Source organism: Pollachius pollachius (genome assembly GCF_949987615.1).
Source record: "Pollachius pollachius genome assembly, chromosome: 1".
In the NCBI taxonomy this organism is placed as follows: Eukaryota; Metazoa; Chordata; class Actinopteri; order Gadiformes; family Gadidae; genus Pollachius; species Pollachius pollachius.
Window position 1 is genome coordinate 28,389,451 of NC_136934.1, and position 22,111 is coordinate 28,411,561.

The window sequence follows — 22,111 nt, forward strand, 5'->3', positions numbered from 1 at the left end:
AAACATGTTTGATTGATCGTAATTAAAGGGGGACTACTTTTTGAGGGAGATGAACTCAAACAGAGTATACATTTAATAAGCATGCAATACGAATAAGAAAAAGCATAATTATTAAAGTATTTGAATTGTTTCATTATGTTGGCAAGCAAGAAGCAGAATAAATGGGATAATCAGTCTTATTAAAAGGGTTTGTGCAACCAACCGCACAAGACATGATTGCGGCTCGTCGCTTTTGTCTCTTTCTGCCAACGACATGCGCGTAGAGTGGGGAGTGACGTAGAGTGATGTAGACTGATAATCCCTTAACCCAACTCAGCCCAAGTACCCCTGATTGCAGCCCCCAGACTTAATGTGGGCAGTCAAACGTTGAGCACCGTCTGCGGGCTGCAGTCAGGGGCTTCTCAACTCAGCCACTCAGGAATCACCATGTCCACGGCAAAGATTAATGATATATATTTATTAAAATATATAAAAGACAAAATGCTTATATGCATATTTATACCGATGCAGTATGCATATACAGTTGAATAATTATACAGTAAAATGTGTTTAAATTGGCAGTGGTGATTTAATTCCTCTCTTCGGAGGGAGTCCCTTAAGACCAGTAGGAAGACCCAGAAGATGAGAAAAGCAACTTTGAAGAGCTTAAGAGCAGCAGCACCTGAACACCTGAGATCCACGTTTTCTGAAGGTCTCGTCACACATCTCTAACGTGACGCACAACTTCTTAGGACAAGCACTTTATATCAACAGCATCAAGAAGGATACACTTAATATTTCAAAATACCTCAACACTGCCCATTTCTGTCCCTTTATGAGATCGTACACAAACAGAGCAGTCGGAAAAGCACAAGCTACAATGAATACAGAACTGTGCCGTACAACTTTTATAATAGACAATTTCATACAGAAAAATATCATACAGTCCAATATTCTCCACACTACACCCTATTCTCTTCATAGGTCTAAGTTTCATTTCCATATTTCACTGGATAGCTTGCAAACAAGGTTTACAGCCGCGACGCGACAGTTTGCCATTAATGCAGACATCTCTGGTGGCGCGATGGACTCCTTTACGTCGGGTGTGGTGGTTGGTCCCTGGGGCTGATGTTAGCTTAGTTCATGTCTGATGGTAATGGTGATAGTGGTGGTGGTGGTGGTGTTCATGGTGGTGGTGGTGCTCGTGCCTCTGGACCAGTGGCACCACCGCTCCGGGGCTTACAGGGGGGCTGGAGAAGTGCTCTCTCTCCAGGGCAGGCAGCACTGAGGGCATAGGGGGGTGATGCTGGTGCTGGTGCCGGGTCTGTTCGGGGTGGGGTTGGGATGGAGGGGACAGAGGGGTCCTGCTGTTGGGGAGGGCTTCTCTTGTCCTGGCCCTCAGGCGTTTGCTGTGGCTGTACTGCAGGGGGTGCTGTGGCTGGTGGTGGTGGCCCATGTTGTTGTGGTGGGGGAGGTGATACACATCCTGCCCCCCGTGCAGCGTGGACGGGTACGTGCCGTGACACTTGCTTGGTTTGCTGCTCCCGTTCGCCCCCGTCCCACCCTTGTAAGCCCCCTTGGGGCACCTGAGGAGGTGTGCGCCCTTGCCCCGAGGCTCCGCTGGGTTGTAGCTGTCGCCGATAACCTGCGAGCGGCGGTGGTGGGCGGCGTGCGCCACAGGCTCTTGGGAGCGCGAGCGGCTATGGGACTGGGGGCTGCGGACCGGGGCCTTCTGGGGTGGAGGGGGAGGGGTGGTGGTGCCTGGACACAAGGATGAAGAGGAAATGGTTTTAGCTTTCACGGCATAGAGTTTGCGTTGAAAAACGTTGCAAATCAAATCAAACACCTCAAGTTAACCCCAGCAATTGAATTAACAGAAATGTATAATTAAGAGGAATCACTGGGGCTCTAAAACATGAAGAAACTCCTGAAAAAGTACAGGACTTACCGAGTTATAACATTTCCTAAATGTTAATCTACAATGGTGAGGTTGATTTGCTCACAAGACACAGCTTCCCTTTCCATTCCAGCCTCTTAATAATTACATTTATAGATTTCTATGGATTATTTATTATATATATTTTTGGAGCATTAGGGTGCTTACACTCAACAAACTTGAATATCAAAGGTCAGGTACCTTGAATTTATAAAAAATAAGAAAACAATGCCTTAAATGGCAGCTTTAGGTATAGAGTGCATAGGCCTGCATGGGCTCTGGTCAATAGTCTAATCCTGGATATGAACATCCAACCACATGGAACATGTTTCTAGAAAGTAAAAGTCTTTGTTTTTGGTTTCACCTGGTGCTCACCTCTCGCTGACCAATATGAATCTATAAGCACATGGGGAGAGGCTTTAAGGAAGTAAAATGTGTGAACATCTTTCAGAGGCAGCTTTGGCTTGTGTCAATTTGCTAAACAAGACCCTGTACTCAAAATACCGGCATAAACTTTTACTTTCTGAAACTGCAAGTTCCACCACTCCATCCAAATACACACGTGGACAAAATTGTTGGTACCCCTCTGTTAATGAAAGAAAAACCCACAATGGTCACTGAAATAACTTGAAACTGACAAAAGTAATAATAAATAAAAAAATACTGAAAATTAACCAATGAAAATCAGACATTGCTTTTGAATTGTGGTTCAACAGAATCATTTTAAAAAACAAACTAATTAAACAGGCCTGGACAAAAATGATGGTACCCTTAACTTAATATTTTGTTGCACAACCTTTTGAGGCAATCACTGCAATCAAACGATTTTTGTAACTGTCAATGAGACTTTTGCACCTGTCAACAGGTATTTTGGCCCACTCTTCATTAGCAAACTGCTCCAGTTGTCTCAGGTTTGAAGGGTGCCTTCTCCAGATGGCATGTTTCAGCTCCTTCCACAGATGTTCAATAGGGTTTAGATCAGGGCTCATAGAAGGCCACTTCAGAATAGTCCAATGTCTTGCTCTTAGCCATTCTTGGGTGTTTTTAGCTGTGTGTTTTGGGTAATTATCTTGTTGGAGGACCCATGACCTGCGACTGAGACCAAGCTTTCTGACACTAGGCAGCACATTTCTCTCCAGAATGCCTTGATAGTCTTGAGATTTCATTGTACCCTGCACAGATTCAAGACACCCTGTGCCAGATGCAGCAAAGCAGCCCCAGAACATAACTGAGCCTCCTCCATGTTTCACAGTAAGGACAGTGTTCTTTTTTTGGTATGCTTCATTTTTGCGTCTGTGAACATAGAGTTGATGTGCCTTGCCAAAAAGCTCCAGTTTTGTCTCATCTGTCCATAGGACATTCTCCCAGAAGCTTTGGGGCTTGTCAATATTCATGTCGGCAAATTCCAGTCTCGCTTTTTTATGATTTGCTTTCAACAGTGGTGTCCTCCTTGGTCGTCTCCCATGAATTCCACTTTGACTCAAACAACGACGGATGGTGCGATCTGACACTGATGTACCTTGACCTTGGAGTTCACCTTTAATTTCTTTGGAGGTTGTTCTGGGCTCTTTGGTTACCATTCTTATTATCTGTCTCTTCATTTTGTCATCAATTATCCTCCTGCGGCCACGTCCAGGGAGGTTGGCTACAGTCCCATGGACCTTAAACTTTTGAATAATATGTGGTCACAGGTCAACTGTAGTCACAGGAACATCAAGCTGCTTGGAGATGGTCTTATAGCCTTTACCTTTTACATGCTTGTCTATAATTTTCTTTCTAATCTCCTGAGACAACTCTCTCCTTCGCTTCCTGTGGTCCATGTTCAGTGTGGTACACACCATGTCACCAAAGAGCACAGTGACTACTTTTCACCCTTTAAATAGGCAGACTGACTGATTACAAGTTTGCAGACACCTGTGACGCTATTTAGAGGACACACCTTAGGTTAACATTTCCCTATGGTCAAATTATTTTCAATCTTTTCTAGGGGTACCATCATTTTTGTCCAGGCCTGTTTCATTAGTTTGTTTTTTAAAATGATTCTGTTGAACCACAATTCAAAAGCAATGTCTGATTTTCATTGGTTAATTTTCAGTACATTTTTATTTATTATTACTTTTGTCAGTTTCAAGTTATTTCAGTGACCATTGTGGGTTTTTCTTTCATTAACAGAGGGGTACCAACAATTTTGTCCACGTGTGTAGATTGTTTTGATTGGAACCTGTGTGGTTTTAATGGGGGAATGTCCCATGTCCAAAAGTCCCAACTCTTGCTATATATCCTTTTGCTCAACCCACATTAAATGGCAAATTCAGAAGTCAAATTACAGGGGAGGAATTTTTTTTTCAGTTTTTGTTTTCAGAGTCTGGCAGATGCAAAAGAAAACCTGCTTCTACTGCAAATATGTTATGTTATCTCATGCCAAAAAAACAGAAGGAAATTTTTATTGCATAACCAAGGGATTCGGCTGACCTTCAAAGCGGGATGTGTAGTTCTCTATCCCGGCCAGGTCCAGGTAGTGGTTCCTTCTCTCTGTGTTCTCATCAACACAGTAGTGCTGGCCATCAGGAGGCAGGGGCTCCAAACTCTGCTGCGCTCTTATTGGACAGAACAAACACAATTGTAACTATTCCAATGCAGGTTTTTTTGTAATCTAGCAGACCAACCAGACCACCATAACCCTTACGCAAGATGCCTGGATTAAACCCAGAACCACTACATTACTACCACTGCCACCACACCAATGATCCTGCTCAACTGTGTTGGAACCTTTTAGAATGTTTGTTTGTGTGTGTGTGTGTGTGTGTGTGTGTGTGTGTGTGTGTGTGTGTGTGTGTGTGTGTGTGTGTGTGTGTGTGTGTGTGTGTGTGTGTGTGTGTGTGTGTGTGTGTGTGTGTGTGTGTGTGTGTGTGTGTGGACTAGTGCTCTACTGACCTGATGTTAGCCGAGAGTCTTTTGTCTGCATAGCGACTCTCTTCCTGGTGAAAGCGACCTTGCTCACGGTCTGAGGAGGGCAGACACTAGAATGAACAGACCTGTAGTATTGTAGTCATCCACCCCATCCACATTCAATCCTCAAAGGCCGTGCAGCATCAGGATGCCTCAATAAGAGTCCTTTCACTGGTTTCTCACCTGTCCCATTGTCTCTTCTATGGGATCTATTTTCCGGAGAAACGGTCAGTTTGACACGTAGCGTTTTGCTCTTGCTCTGGCACGAGGCGTCCACCACATCATAGATGGTGTGCATCAAGCTGGACATGTCCTGCATGGTGAAGTGGATCATGAAGTACAAAAAATAGAGAAAGAAGCCTTTCCATAGAGTTTGATAGCTTGAAATAATTACGTGCATCCACACCGTAGAGAATGAAAAAACTGTCGTTGATGCTTTGTTAAGCAACATAAAAAAAAATCTAAAAAGACATTTAGAGATTGTTGTGAATGCCTCTTTAGTAACTTTGCCACTGTTGTCAAAGTCATAGAGTTTGAAGAACCACTCTTGTCGGTTGCTGTCCTCAAGGGACACTTTACATTCCAAATCCTGTTAGCGTATTCAAGATTTGGATTATCATTTGATTTCACCTTATCCTTCTCCTGTCCTTTGGTTTTTGTTTGAGGTTATTTTATTCAAAGCTGATACTTTTAAATTAAAAACACCTATCCATTTATAAAACAAGTTCTGAGCAACAATGTCTTCTAAGTGTCTGTAGGAGTTCTCACAGAACAGTTCGTCTTCAGGCTAAAGAAACAGTGCAACAGCAACAGCGTTTCCAACTCTACAGGCAAGAATGTCCAGGAATATATAAATGAGCAACTCAAATAAAATAAAAATAAAAGTGTAAAGTTAATTAATTAGTTGTTCCAGATGGATTTGAAAAAAAATATTAAAGTATTAAAGTATTAGTATGTGTATGTTTAAGGGATGCAGTGTGTTGTCACCATTAAGTCTATGGTGGTTACTCACATTCAGACTGATGCGTTTCTTCCCTGGAGCTTTGTTGGTGTCCCGCAGAAGGACCTCCCTCTCTCCCTCTGCTGAGCGGAGGTACTGCAGGTAACTCTCACAGCCCTCCGCCTTTTCTGGAGGCAGCACCACTGTCAAACAACACAACACATCTTTAGCTTGAATCTTCAATCATCTTACAGTCAATGTTGACTTTGAATGATAAATCACAATGCATTCAAGCATAAGTGATATATTAAATGCTATCCATATCTCTACATTAATACCAGAGACAGAATGACACTAAATAGCTGCTGTCCACTGCAAACTAATCATCAAGGAGCACTAGAAATAATCCTATTCTCCAACTCACCTTCTAGGGGACAGGGATGGTCTACAAACTGGCCCTCCCTCAGGTCACCGTGTGGAAGCCCCTGAGACAAAGAAAGAAGAGATGGGGGGAAGATGTTAGTGGGGGGGTGTAGGTATGGGCTGAGCTAACCACAGACACGGTAGAAAAAACAAACAATCTCAGCTTCAATTCCTTTCCTGCGCAGATGAGAAGAAAGAGGGGCGACAGGCAGGAGGCTCCAGTGAGTCTCTGAGGTGACCAGCGCATATTGTTGTGCTAGGCTGTCTGCAGCAAGCTACCACTCCAACAAACAGCAGGATAATGTCCATCACAGAAATGACCACCACGGTGGGTCAACCCAGCGAAGGACAGTGCATTGATAGGATATTCTGAAGGTGCTTCGTCTGATCGCCCCATGGTCCGCAGCCTAGCTGTGGTCAGCCTTGAGATATGAAGAGGCCTTCAGGCCTGCCTGCTCCTGATGTAGCCTAATTCATTGTCAGTCACTTCTGATTAAAGTTTCTGCTAAATGACTAAGAAGTTAACAGTTTATAGGTCTCTGTTTGAACCCTCTTCTGCAGAATGCCTTTTTCAATTAAATATTGTTTCATATTCCAGGGAACGCAGAGTAAACTTTGTATTGTATACTGGGAACGTTGCATTGGAACAGTTAAATGGTTGATCCAATAAAAAAGTTGTATGAAAATGGCCAGATGGAAACTTCTAGAAGAGGCGGGATTGCTTTGGGGGTACTGTATGGAACTGATTAAATACACAATTCCATGGAGCTGTAAAGCTAAAGGAGAGGGGGAGAGAACTACACAGGATTTGGATAGTGGATATCCCTTTGGATAGTCTTGCTGTCACACCTAGATATTCTTTAGACTGCATAAAGCTGAACCACTCATTTAGGAGATCTTCATTCAAAAGTTCCTGTTCGGAGGCACAAAGGAACACACACACCACACACACACACAAAAAACACACAAATACACACACACATAAAACAGATCCTTAAATACAAATTCAATGTTGAAACTATGAAAATTAAGGGCAGAACAGGCCCCTAAAACCCACAACTATTCTCATTCACGTAATCTCAACTACAGTAAACTTGTCTAAGCTTTTTGAAATTAAATCCCACCAGATTGAATAGAGCAAATGTATGGAAATGAGACAAATAAAAATCTGACCTGCACCAGAAAAACAAAATAACTCCATGTACCTCCAACAGAGGCTAAGGCTAAAAACAAGGTCTGCGTATCTGTGTGCATTTAGGTGAAATACCCCCTCCCCCTCTCTCTCTCTCTGTCTGCCCCTCTCTCTGTATCTCTCTGTGACTCTTTGTCTCTCTTTCAGTACGTTTACATGCACAGCTTAAACCGACTAAGGCCATAGTTCGACTATGCTCCTCAATCGGACAACTGCAATTGTCAGAGTATACATGGCGGTGAGAAAATCGAATCATTGGCCGAAGCATTTCTTACCCCGGTAAAATAGGTGGCGCTGTGCCCATTTCAACTAGTGGTAATAGAGCCACAAATTGACCTCTTTACGTCACTAGCAACAACAAACTCAGGCGGCCGTAGCATTCGAGAAAGATGTTTTCAGTAGACATCTGTCAGTTCACTTCGGGTCCATGTAATTTCTCCGACGCTCCATTGTTCCGACCTCTCGGCCGTATGCGGACTCCTCCGGCAGCGGAGCAGCAGGAGGAGTCAAGCTGGAGGAGTCCGCATACGACCGAGGGGACGGAACAATGGAGCGTCGGAGAAATGGACCCGAAGTTAACTGATAGCTGTCCCGCATACGGCAACAATCCCTTTCTCCTCTATGTCGCGTTTCAATATGGACTTCAGAGAGTCAAAGCCAAAGTTCCTTTACCCCAATTCCTTCTCAACCATGGCCGAGATAACCCTCACTACAAGTCTTTACTAGTTGCTGAAGTACCAGAGTCGGACAACTTGACGCAGTCTTTAAGATTCATAATATCAGAGAATATCCCCGTCAGTTCGGCCGCGGCGCAATGAATGAATAAAGATCGTAAAGAAACATTTATTTTGACAGATGTGCCCGAAGTTACTACTTTACAACCTAGTTGATGACCAACATTTGGATACGCATGCACTTTTATTTCAGCCTTGGGTGAAATCGAAGCGTTACACCTTCCCTGCTGTCGGCTCCCAGACCGTAGTCGAGGAGCACAGGATAGACCTTCCCTCCAGGGCCGATGTTCTCTCGGGGGTAACACCCTTCACTTTGACCGGCAGTGGGTCTGCTTATAGGTCGGAATGAAGTGGCCACCGATTATTGAAAGGCTGGGTACTTTATCCGTAGTTCCAGTAACTTAACAGTACACGTTTGCACAAACACAAACGGACTCGTTCATTCACTAAACTGACACGCGCAACCGCCACTCACACACACACACTGCCATTTTCGCGCACACACATACGCTACTCTCGTAACAGAAGCGTAGCGTGTACTGAATGCATGTTGATGATGATACACTTCTTATAGGGGGTAACTACATTGGCACGACACCGGCTTCCTCCATCTTCTTCGCTACCTTTTTAAATAAATTGCCGTCTCTCGTTTTCCGACGGCGACAACATGACTATCGTCTCCTTATACTTCCGGGTCACGGCCCCCGGGAAAAATTTTGAGCATGCGCAGAACGCAAAATCCGATTCCATGCGATCCGATCCGTTACATGCACGCTTAATTCGACTAACAATCGAATAATCTAGATGTCTTAATTCGACAATGAGTAACTCGATTCGATTCGATTATAGTCTGACTAAGGTGTATGCATGCATCTTAATAATCCAATCATAAGTCACGTTTCCATCTAAAAGATGAAGCGAATCTTTATAAAGTTCGCAAAAAAGAAATTTGCATTAGGTGCGTTTCCATCGAGTGGTTGGAGCGGAAAACTACACACATTCCAGGGCTTGTCGTATCCTTTTGATAACAGCCTCTCTTAGGTCCTGATATATAGTGGAATTGCGTTGTTTTCCATCTAAAATAGCTGTAATTTTTTTCTTCGATGACAGCAAGGAGAAATTTTACCTTTTCAACGGTCCACACGTATCTATTATTCACATTGGCCATCTGTTCCATGGACGTATTTAAAGGATACATTATACATATTTATGTTCGAAATTCGTCACAGCCTTTATACCACAGATATTCCAGGATCTATAGCATATAACTGCGTTGTCTGATTACAGTTTCATGTATTTTCCACAATGTACCAGCTCTCGTTTTGAAGGCTGAACAGACAATTTGACTGGAATTACTTAGGTGTCCATACATCAGGGATTAATGGACACGGTATAATTAAAGGATATATATATATATATGATAAAGGATGTCTATGTCTACAAATGCTTAAAAATATATATATATTGACGCTACAAGTTGATGTCGGCAGGGTCGCTATGGCCGGTCGTTATGCGGAAATCGGAAGGACGTTGTCAGTCCTGTGTGTTCAATGTTCGCTACGTCACAGCTGTTTCGAAAAGTATGTTTCCATCTCCCATTTCGCACATTTACTCTCTTTCGCATTTCTCAAAAACCACCTCAAGCGAGCGGATAAACTTTTTTGCGAATTAGAGGATTTTTATGCGAATGTTGGTGTTTCCATCACCGTTTACTGATTCGATACTTCAAAATTCGCATTAAATCAGGGGGATGGAAACGCAGCTACAGTTGGACTAAGCCAATAATTCGACTTTCTTGAGTGTCATGTAAACGTACTGATTGTCTCTCTCTCTCTCTCTCATCTCATCTCATCTAGGAGGTAATGATAGCGGCCGGGGCTTATGGTGCTATTTAACAATCTCTGAGCCCATAATCATTGCTTGCTTCACAGGGTGATGCATGGGCCTGTAATCTAAACCTGACCTTCACCGGCCAACCGGGGAGAGCTGGGCTGTAGGGGTAAGTCTGTCGGGGTCAAGGCTCGGACACACTGCCATAGAGCCATGGAGAGAGACACTATTAAGGGAGAGACACACTATGAAGGGAGAGAGACACTAGGAAGGGAGAGACACTGAAGGGAGAGAGACACTGGGAGAGAGACACTATGAAGGGAGAGAGACACTAAGAAGGGAGAGACACTGAAGGTAGAGAGACACTGGGAGAGACACTATGAAGGGAGAGAGACACCATGAAGGGAGAGACACTATGAAGGGAGAGAGACAGTAGTAAGGGAGAGAGACACTATAAAGGGAGAGAGACACTAGTAAGGGAGAGACCCCGAAAGTAGAGATACACTGAGAGAGGGACACTATGAAAGGAGAGAGAGAAAGACACTATGAAGGGAGAGACACTATGAAGCGATAGAGACACTGGGAGAGAGACACTATGAAGGGAGAGCGAGACACTGAAGGGAGAGAGAAACTATGGAGGGAGAGAGACAATATGAAGGGAGAGCGGGGGAGAGAGATACACTATGAAGGGAGAGGAAGAGACACTATGAAGGGAGAGAGACACTATGAAGGGAGAGACGCTATGGAGGGAGAGCAGGAGAGAGAGACACTATGAAGAGAGAGACACTACAAGGGAGAGAAGCACTATGAAGGGAGAGAGACACTATGGTGGAAGAGAGAGAGACTATGAAGGGAGAGCGGGAGGGAGAGAGACACTTTAAAGAGAGAGACACACTACGAAGGGAGAGAGACACTATGAAGGGAGAGCAGGAGAGAGCGAGACACTATGAAGAGAGAGAGACACTACGAAGGGAGAGAGACACTGAAGGGAGAGCAGGAGAGAGAGAGACACTATGGAGCGAGAGAGACACTATGAAGGGAGAGCAGGAGAGAGAGAGACTATGGAGGGAGAGAGAGACTATGAAGGGAGAGCAGGAGAGAGAGAGAGATACTATTGAGGGAGAGAGAGAGAGAAGGGACGAGGAGATGAGGGGGGGAAGAAGGCAGAAGTGCTAGTTAGCGAGTCAAGAGAGAGATAAGGAGGACAGGAGATGGGGGAGAGAGGGTGGAGTTGAGGAGGAGGAGATCCTCCTGATGGGGTAAGGGCTTTGTTACCAGTTCCTGGGTGCTCGGTGGGAGAGGTGGAGATGGAGGTTTTTATACAAGGCTATGAAAGGCTTCTGGGAGAGGTGGAGGCACCTCTTCCTGGGCCCCAACCCGGCAGCTGTCTTTAATCAGGTCTCAGAACACACACACACACACACACACACACACACACACACACACACACACACACACACACACACACACTTATTGGCATGTGTGGGCACATCTAAACACACAAGCCCATAAACACACACACACACACACACACAGACACAGTTTCCATCTCTTTAAGGGTTCTGCTGCCATAGTTGTTGTTTCCTTCCAGCGCTGGGTGTGCTTTTATCTCAGGTTTTGTAGCACAATCCCCTAATGAAGGGCGGTGTGTAAGGGAGAGGGAGTTCTCTCATTTACATTTACATTTAGCAGACGCTTTTATCCAAAGCGACTTACAATAAGTGCATTTGTTACAATAAGTACATTTGTCATAAGAAGTGAAACAATATATCGCTGTCGGTACAGTAAAGATGTTCATAGAACCAAGTGCAAGTATTACAATCGCTAGGCCAACCCATTCCCTGTGTAAAGCAATGATAGCAGCTACTGTAGATGCTACACAATTAAGTACCTTGAATAAGTGCAATGTACAAGTGCCAGGACGTACAACATTCAATGGTGGCTGTGCATTGGTTTCTATGCAGAGTCAAGGTGAACTCTGAACAGGTGAGTTTTGAGTCTTTTGCGGAAGCTGGTGAGCGACTCTGCGATCCTGACATCGGTAGGGAGCTCGTTCCACCACTGAGGTCCCTAAACAGAGAAAAGTTGTGACTTCGCTGATCGACCTTTGCTTGCTCTTAGCGATGGCGGTACCAGACGTCCAGCTGAGGTAGTTGAGCGGAGGGATCGAGCTGGGGTGTGTGGCTTTACTAATGCTTGGAGGTAGGCAGGGGCAGTTCCATCGACTGCCTTGTATGCCAGTACCATCATCTTGAATCTGATGGGAGCTATTACAGGGAGCCAGTGGAGGTCTCGGAAGAGGGGGGTTACATGTGATAACTTTGGTAGGTTGAACACGAGGCGCGCTGCCGCATTCTGGATGCGCTGCAAGGGTTTAATCGCAGAGGCACGGAGTCCAGCCAGGAGCGAGTTGCAGTAGTCGCGGCGGGAGATGACCAGTGATTGGACTAGAAGCTGAGCTGCTTCCCTTGTGAGGAAGGGCCGGATCCTGCGGATGTTGTAAAGTGCAAATCTACAGGATCGGGCCACCGCAGTGATGTTTGCGGTGCAGCATAACTGATTGTCCAACACTACACCAAGGTTTTTGGCAGTTGGAGAAGGAGATACAGTGATGTTCTCAACAGTGACCAGTAAGTCCATGTGTGGGCAATCTTTCCCTGGTATTAGGAGGAGCTCAGTCTTGTTGAGGTTAAGCCTCAGGTGATGGGCAGTTGTCCAGGTGCTGACTTCTGCCAGACATTCAGATATGCGTGTTGCAATCAGGGCTTTGTCAGATGAGGGAAAAGAGAGAAATAGCTGAGTGTCGTCAGCATAGCAGTGATAGGAAAAGCCGTGGGATGTAATTACAGAGCCCAGAGATCTGGTGTAGAGGGAGAACAGAAGAGGCCCCAGTACAGAGCCTTGAGGGACACCTGTATCAAGCGTGCAAGGTTTGGACAAGGAGCCATTCCATGTTACCTGATAAGTGCAATTCATCAGGTAGGATGTGAACCAGGAAAGGGCAGATTCAGCTATGCCAAGTTCGGCGAGAGTGGCGAGGAGGATCTGGTGGTTCACAGTGTCAAATGCTGCAGACAGGTCAAGGAGAAGTCTGGAGTGGAAGGGACAGAGGGAGTGTGCAGAGGGGGTCAGAGGATTCCTCTGTGAATAGTTGAGAGAATTGTTCAATAGAAGGTAGTGAAGACAGAACAGTTGAGGCAAACGTAGAGGGAGAGAGAGTTTTGAGGTTGCGGCGGGTGGTGACAATGTGGGGACTAGAGAGGAGGGGGGTTAGGATTTTAAGGGGAGAGAAAAAGCAACAAAGTGATGGTCAGACACGGGGAGTGGGGTAACAGAGAGAGCAGAGGTGCCACAGGACCTTGTGAATATCAGGTCAAGCTGGTTCCCTGCCCTGTGTGTGGGAGGAAAGGGGATAGTGTTAAGTCAAAGGTGGCAAAAAAGTTGGTTAATTCAGGTGAGTGCAACTTCTCTGGCAGGATGTTAAAGTCGCCAAGTATAACGAGTGGTGTGCCATTTTCAGGAAAGCAGCTGAGAAGGGCATCCACCTCGTCATAGAAGTCACGAAGGGGACCAGGGGGACGGTAGATTACCACAATGAAGAGATTAATAGGAAGGGTGACAGTGACAGCGTGGAGTTCAAATGCAGATCTGGCCAAGTGTTCTAGTGGAAGGACCTGATAGGACCACATCGGAGAGATGAGGAGTCCAGTCCCTCCTCCTCGCCCCGAAGGTCTAGGGGTGTGTGAGAATGAGTAAACAGTGGAAAGGGCAGCAGGAGTGGCAGAGTTCTCTGGAGTGATCCAGGTCTCTGTCAGGGCCAGGAAATGGAGGGTATTGAGGGACGCGTAGGCCGAAATAGAGTCTGCCTTTTTGACCGCTGACTGGCAATTCCAGAGTCCTCCCATCTCTTCAAGGTCAGTGATGGCGAGGGTGGGTAAATGGCATAGATTGGATGGGTTACGACGCCGAGCAGAGGATCTATTGTGGCGTCGTCTATGAGTAGAGATTCTAACGATAATTGAAGTACGACACATAACTACAATACCGTGGCCTCTAAGGTCTTCCTCGAGGGACTCCCACAGAGAGACTCCCTTAGTCTTTGTTTCCCAGGTCTTCGTTTACTGGGTCCTGACCTTCAAGACTCACCACAGCTAGATATGAGACAACCTTCTTAAAGACAAAATATAATGTAACTGAGTTTGTCAGCTTCCTGACTTTGCTAAATAGGCAGCCTTAGCTCCGCCCAGTCAATCAAGGCTGTTGTTCACACCTTGTGACCAAAACTAGACTCAACGACCTTACTATCAACAACAACACAGCAAAAACCAACACTGCAGAAACTAGGGTTAAAGTTAGTACAACCAATTGCAATGCCAAACACTAGAATTCTTACCTTCAAGACTCACCACAGCTAGATATGAGACAACCTTCTTAAAGACAAAATGTAACACACACACACACACACACACACACACACACACACACACGCACACACACACACACACACACAAACACAAACACACACACACACACACAGTTGTATGGCTCAGAGAAACATCAGAGAGACCATTGATTCTTCTATTCCTCCCGCGGGGATGCAGCGCTAGGTAAGCAACTCTGGAAATGAAAGACAGGCCTCACAATGAGAAGAGACATTTGCAAATCAATCCACAGGCTGGCAGCAGTCAATCAACGGCTCTAATGAGGGGAACCCGACCAAGGGCTGACGCTTACACATCTGGTTAAAGAAAGCACATGCTCTGTGTTTCTTTGGGGTTGTTCTCTGAAACCTTTTTGAAAGAGCCTGTGAGTTAAGTTAAGATCATCAACACAGTCATCTATGCTATTCTGTCACTGTTACTAAAATGAGTCATTTAGAGAAAACAGGCGACAAATCCGATGCCAGTCTCTGTCAAACAGTTCTCTCTTCTCCGCAGGTGATGGTCTTTCCCCATGGGTCGTTACCATGGGGATAACACACACCCCTCCTTTCTAGAACTCTCAGCCCAAAAGGTTTTTTTTTGTCTCATGGTATTGGAATGGGAGCTGAAACAGGGGGTTCACCTAAACTTTCAGTAAAGACAGCTTTCTGGTTGTGCTCATTACATCCAATAGGGGAGCTAATGAGAGAGCTGGCTGGGATTGGACCACAGTCTGTAGTTTGCGACTCAACACGAAATCAACCTCCCCTGCCCAGTCACCCACAGTGTTGGCCTTGACCCCTCATGTGTAATCAACCTCCACTGGATCAGGGTCATGCTCTCATTTACCACCAGCGTCTCCCCAATACCTTCGTGGTATAGTGTAGAGTTGTGAAGGGTTTACCAAGAGTATGAGCTCTTTCTCTTACAATTGCACTTATCCACCTGTGTAATATCCATTGCAGGACAATATTAAAACATTCCTCTCAGCTCATACCCCATCAACCCCAACTACAGCCCATTATATAGAAAACCTCATCACAGAGGTTGCTGTTGAGAAAACAAAACAAAACATTTCATCACCAAAGCAACACCTTAAGAAATAAATGACGGGAGACAAAGAGAGACTACATTCCCACTGTCTTCTAAAACAGAAAAAAACATATCTGTGATGACAGCCACACAGCGCGCAACTCAATCTTTATCTCTCTGCGAGACACCTTTACATAATAGGTGGACAGAGTGGAGCTGGGTGTTTGTTCCTGCCTAATATGTCTGTACCTCCCTGCAGCCGCGGCCTCCTGGCAGGACTTAATGTGGGATAGAGTAACCAGAAGCTTCACCAGAGCTCCTCAACCAGGTGACATCAGACATCCCTCAGCAGTCTCTCTGCCTGGCTGCCTACTTCCCATCCTCCTACTATGAAACACTACACATCTTTGTTCCCACCCCCCTACCTCCCCACTACCTTCCTCCCCCCCTTTTGAGTCAAACCCTTAAGTATTCACAAAATCTTGACATTGCTTCTTTAAAACATAGTTTACTTTAACTTTAGCTTGAGAATCTCATTTTCTACAGTTTATAGACCAGGTTTTAACTGACTTGGCCCCCCGATCATCTGAGGGGGTCAGTCTGCCAGTCCAGACACACTGCGGGACAGAATAAGAAACCTGAATACATCTTGGATGCCGACTGTTATCATTTTAAAGTGATGTTGGTTTCTGAACAAGCGGACGGTTTAGTTTTACAATAAGCTATATAATAGCTCAACTTAAAAAACTAAACTTGAATGTAGCATTAGCACGACTACATAATATCTCTTCCCACTTTTTCAAAACAATCTCATGTTTTATTTATCCTCATTCCAAGATACACCAAAAGATTTACCACAAATATTATTCATTTTCATATCAGGTTCTAAGAAAACTGTCTCATGAATAATAGTGGGTGATGGTGACCTCTCTGGAAGGGAAGTTTCTGGAAACAATGATTTCACCTGACACTGATGAAGGTGAACAAAGGAAGCACTCGATGACGGATCAACAACCTACCAAAGCTACATCTGGACACTGATGAGGGATTATTGTCTTTCACATGATGAAAGTGAGGTTTGTTGGATAGCATAGTTGATAAAAGTGAACAGCACTTTGAAAACAAACATTATTCATTCTCATTACCAACGCCATGAAACCGGAGAGCCGCTGGAGTCATTGAGAAATAAAAATCCCTCCATTCCAGAAAAAAAAAATCTGGCCTTGACTCAAAACCAGATGTGAGCTGTGAGCTTTTGGAGACAGAGAGAGGGGAGAGAGAGAGAGAGAAAGGAGGGGTGGAAAAACAGGGGCTATTGGCTTAAATGAAAGGGGAAGCAGAAAACAAGAGGACTAATTTCACAACCGCTGTTTCTTCTCATGCAAGAGGGAGAGAAACAACTGTCCATCAGCCAGCCGATCTCAAACGGGCTGACCAGACTACAACTCTCTGTCCTTTTCGGGGAGGGCAAATACTGCGCCCAGAGCCAGAAAGCCACATTCTCCACAGCCAGGGAATGAGATAATTACTAAGGAGAGGCAATAAAACAAACAATACAGTGGATTCACAAGGACTTCAGAAACATAATCAGAGCCAAGTACAATACTCGCTGTTAAGAGACATTAGAATTACTGAGTCAAGTATCCACTTCGTTATGCTGTTGTCATTATATGGACTGAAATACTACTTTATGCTTACCTACTCAGGGAAGATTTGGACTGTCCAGAATGGTTTACCAGACTGGAGTTTCCAAAACCGACTAGCAGAGGAAAGAGCTTCTCTGTAATGCCCTGAGTACAGAGCAGGTGATACATGTGTATAGCACAGTGGGATGTCACAAACTAGTCGGCAGTCTACCTCAAAAGTAAAAGTTGGAGTGTGGCATTCTGTAGAGGGACAGAGGGGTTTCCTTGTTATATATTCATAGATCGTGGCATTCAGGATAAGCGTAAAGGTGTAAGAATGATGCAAAGCCGTTTCCAGTGACTTGAACTCTCCCGATCATAAAAGATGGGGCTGAGCATGAAGCATCAGCTGAGATAGCACTGTGAAGTCCAGCTCCATCAGAACATTATCTTTCCATACTTTACATCGCTGAACAGACAGCTGAGAATCCAGCCTTGTCCATTAACCCTGTCTTCTCTCTCTCTCTCTCTCTCTCTCTCTCTCTCCAGAACATGAAGTCTCTTCAGCCCCGCCGCAACAGCTGTGATGGAGATAAGCGAGCTCCTCTGTCTCTTTCGTGACCATGGGCCAGTCAGTGCCAGCCACTGGAAGTGGCCCTCTGGCCTTTTAATCAGGAGAGAACACATTGGTGACTCTGTACTGGGGGCTCTGTACCGGGGGCTCCGTACCGGGGCTCCGGGGGCTCTGTACCGGCGCTCCATACCAGGGGCTCTGTGCCCGGGGCTCCATCTGAGTCCCGGCTCCCGGGTCTCTCTGCCCATCTGGTAACACTTTGATATTTGGATGATGAGCTGGTGAGTTTCATCAGCTCTGTATCACCTGCTGATCAGTCCATGTCTGTCAGCGCCCTTGTAATTGCGCCATCTCACGTAAAGCCCATTTTGATGGAGGTTTACTGAGGGCTCGTCTGACAGCTGTCACACAGCGGGCCGATAGAGGGTCTTTCTTGTCCCACAAGTGCGTGACACCTGCACTGAATCCCTTTTATGAGTTTTATGAGTCATAAAATATATTTTATTGATACTTTTTAATATTTTATCCATAGCATCTCAGGTGGCCTGAAACCAATGGCAACAATAAGTAACAAACACCTAGCCCTCTTGACTTGTAAAGAATGGTGTAGTTTAGAGTTTTTGTTTTTAAAACATCTAGCCTTTATGAGAAATATTGATAAATATTTATTTCAAATAATGACTAATAATGAATAATAACGGTAGCTAACAAAAACATTACTAGACATTGGTTGCATCCCGATCCTCCCACAGTAGAAGAATGGGCTGACACAATTAATGACATACAGTGGGGCAAAAAAGTATTTAGTCAGCCACCAATTGTGCAAGTTCTCCCACTTAAAAAGATGAGAGAGGCCTGTAATTTTCATCATAGGTATACCTCAGCTATGAGAGACAGAATGAAAAAGAAAAATCTAGAAAATCACATTGTCTGATTTTTAAAGAATTTATTTGCAAATTATGGTGGAAAATAAGTATTTGGTCAATAACAAAAGGTCATCTCAATACTTTGTTGCATGCCCTTTGTTGGCAATGACAGAGGTCAAACGTTTTCTGTAAGTCTTTACAAGGTTTTCACACACTGCTGCTGGTATTTTGGCCCATTTCTCCATGCAGATCTCCTCTAGAGCAGTGACGTTTTTGGGCCACACGGACTTTCAACTCCCTCCAAAGATTTTCTATGGGGTTGAGATCTGGAGACTGGCTAGGCCACTCCAGGACCTTGAAATGCTTCTTACGAAGTCAATCCTTCGTTGCCCGGGCGGTGTGTTTGGGGTCTTTGTCATGCTGAAAGACCCAGCCACGTTTCATCTTCAGTGCCCTTGCTGATGGAAGGAGGTTTTCACTCAAAATCTCACGATACATGGCCCCATTCATTCTTTCCGTCATACGGATCAGACGTCCTGGTCCCTTGGCAGAAAAACAGCCCCAAAGCATGATGTTTCCACCCCCATGCTTCACTGTAGGTATGGTGTTCTTTGGATGCAACTCAGCATTCTTTCTCCTCCAAACACGACGAGTTGAGTTTTTACCAAAAAGTTCTATTTTGGCTTCATCTGACCATATGACATTCTCCCAATCCTGTTCTGGATCATCCAAATGCTCTCTAGCAAACTTCAAACGGGCCCGGACATGCACTGGCTTTAGCAGGGGGACACGTCTGGCACTGCAGGATTTGAGTCCCTGGCGGCGTAGTGTGTTAGTGATGGTAGCCTTTGTTACTTTGGTCCCAGCTCTCTGGAGGTCATTCAATAGGTCCCCCCGTGTGGTTCTGGGATTTTTGTTCACCGTTCTTGTGATCATTTTGACCCCACAGGGTGAGATCTTGCGTGGAGCCCCAGATCGAGGGAGATTATCAGTGGTCTTGTATGTATTCCATTTCCTAATAATTGCTCCCACAGTTGATTTCTTCACACCAAGCTGCTTACCTATTGCAGATTCAGACTTCCCAGCCTGGTGCAGGTCTACAATTGTGTTTCTGGTGTCCTTTGACAGCTCTTTGGTCTTGGCCATAGTAGAGTTTGGAGTGTGACTGTTTGAGGTTGTGGACAGGTGTCTTTTATACTGATAAGGAGTTCAAACAGGTGCCATTAATACAGGTAACAAGTGGAGGACAGAGGAGCCTCTTAAAGAAGAAGTTACAGGTCTGTGACAGCCAGAAATCTTGCTGGTTTGTAGGTGACCAAATACTTATTTTCCACCATAATTTGCAAATAAATTCTTAAAAAATCAGACAATGTGATTTTCTGGATTTTTTTTTTTCATTTTGTCTCTCATAGCTGAGGTTTACCTATGATGAAAATTACAGGCCTCTCTCGTCATTTTAAGTGAGAGAACTTGCACAATTGACTGACTAAATACTTTTTTGCCCCACTGTATATCTGATGGAAAAAATAACTTTCTCACTTAATTTACAAATGGACAAGTTCACTAAGATATGGTCAAATTGGGCTTCGCTCATGAAAAAGACACAGACAAATGATATAGATCCGATGGATTAGGAAAAAAAGCTCCCAAACCGAACCCCTCGATGTGATGGATTGTTGCCCTTTTTATTTTTACCCATATATATGTCTATTCTTTTCTAGAAAAAACATGCTATGTTTTTTTAAATTATTTTTTATTTATTTGATGTAAAAATACACCCCACTCTAAAAGGTGCTAGGTTATCTCCTTTCAAAGGTGTCTTTTTTTTTCTCTTTCTTTCATATATTATTGTTCATGCATCCCGGTTATATTGTTCTAGAAAAGTAGGTTTACAAAAAAAACAGAAAGGAGAGTATTACGGTTTTGCTGATTGTTTCACTTGTACTGTTTTATTCTCTGTAATCAACAACAAGAAATAACTTGTTAACAATGTTATGAATGTATGCAATCTCTGTAAATAAAAAATTAAATAAAAAAATAAACTGCAATTTTAAATGACGTGGTCAAATAAAAATTAACAGCCACAAAAAAAATTTAAAAATAAAACATCTAGCCATTCAAGGATATGGTTTCCATTATCAAGTACACCATCTGATGTACACTACAGGTATGCACCAGCTTACCCCCTTTGCAGACTGTGTGTGTGTGCGTATGAGTACTAGTGCTTGTATGTACACGTGCATGCCTCAATGTGTGGTTTATGGCTTCATGTAATGCTCTTTGGACGGACTGGGTGGAACTGTGTGATGTTGTGGTGCTCAGAGTTGTTTGACGGTTTAAACAAAAAATGAACTTTTACAAATGTGAGGGAATATCATATAGCACAGACAAATGCAAAACCACACAGACTTGGCTGACTTGAAGTCAACTCAGTATACTTTAGCAGCACACACAAACACACACATTCACACACGCCCACATGCACAACCAAATACACACAAATTGAAACCCAGACACACACAAATTCCCACACACCAACATGCACAACCAAATCACACTAATGGACACCCACATAAACACACACACACACACACACACACACACACACAAACACACACACTCACTCACAAACACTCACACACTCACACACGCACAAAGACACACATGGGCGCCAGCACCATCCATGGCATATGAAAGCCTTGGTGGGACATATGTCTCAAGAACAGGATGTTCCTCTGTTTCTGGCCTCAATGTGAAATTCTGTAAGCTCCCGCGCAGGACCCTGGCTCTTAAGCCCGGCCAATAGGGAGCCGGCTCAGGCCAATAAAGCTGAGGGGATTTGTTCCACATTCCACAGGCCTTTTAAACAACATACTGGTGGAGCTCAGAATGCAGGCCTGTGGGTCAGGTGGTGGAAACAGCAACATAGTGGTGGTGAGGGTCCAAGCGCCGCCTCTGAGTGCCGCCTCTAAGCTCTGCCTCTAAGCGCTGCCTCTTTCCGCTCTCTGTGGAGGCTAGCTGCGTGACCACTCCTCTCCTTATGCTATTGGGAACAATAACCTCTCAGCTGCCACTGCCGTGTGTAGCCATACGGTAACTGTGAAGTTAACGTCTCAATCAAACATATCTGTTACATTCGACAATTATGCTTAATAAACCCCAGCCATCTCTCCTCTGTTTCTAGAGAACTTTCTCTCAGCCTTGTTTCCTTACTGTGACGCTTAAGAGCGTCTCTTTGATTTTCCTCAGTTGCCTGATGCTGTAAGAGCTGTTATTTATAATGGTGATCAGTGAGACTACCATCTCGCCGATACAAATGGTGACGCTGCTTTGGCTTTGTTTAAATTATCGGTCAGGTTACAGCCTGGAACACAAAAGTTGGATGCTGACATGTATTTAGGGATGGGCAGGGTTTGGGCGGGTTGGACCATATGGTTAGAGTTCCAGAGTTGAGCTATGGTGCGGGTGAGTGGGTGATGTATACAATCTGTATAGGGGTATGTGGGTGGGGTGCAGTGTCCAAGAGTAGCACCACAGCACGCCACCATTCGGCACACACATGTCACATCACACAGGACTTGGGCACACCCACCCAGAGCAGTGGTGTCCC

The 22,111-nt window shown here is 44.7% G+C and overlaps 1 protein-coding gene across 1 annotated transcript in view; it reads right to left on the bottom strand.

Annotated features, from left to right (window-relative positions):
- Positions 1-524: 524 nt before the first annotated feature.
- The window catches only part of nkd2b (NKD inhibitor of WNT signaling pathway 2b), a 34,507-nt gene continuing 12,920 nt past the window's right edge, over positions 525-22,111 (bottom strand). Inside the window, exons 4-9 of the mRNA XM_079752062.1 lie at positions 6,229-6,289; positions 5,877-6,007; positions 5,048-5,177; positions 4,850-4,919; positions 4,388-4,512; positions 525-1,740 (exon numbers count right to left, since the gene is read on the bottom strand). Of these exons, the coding sequence (XP_079608188.1) occupies positions 1,121-1,740; positions 4,388-4,512; positions 4,850-4,919; positions 5,048-5,177; positions 5,877-6,007; positions 6,229-6,289 (1,137 nt within the window). The 3' untranslated portion in view covers positions 525-1,120. The remainder of the gene's footprint in view (positions 1,741-4,387; positions 4,513-4,849; positions 4,920-5,047; positions 5,178-5,876; positions 6,008-6,228; positions 6,290-22,111) is intronic.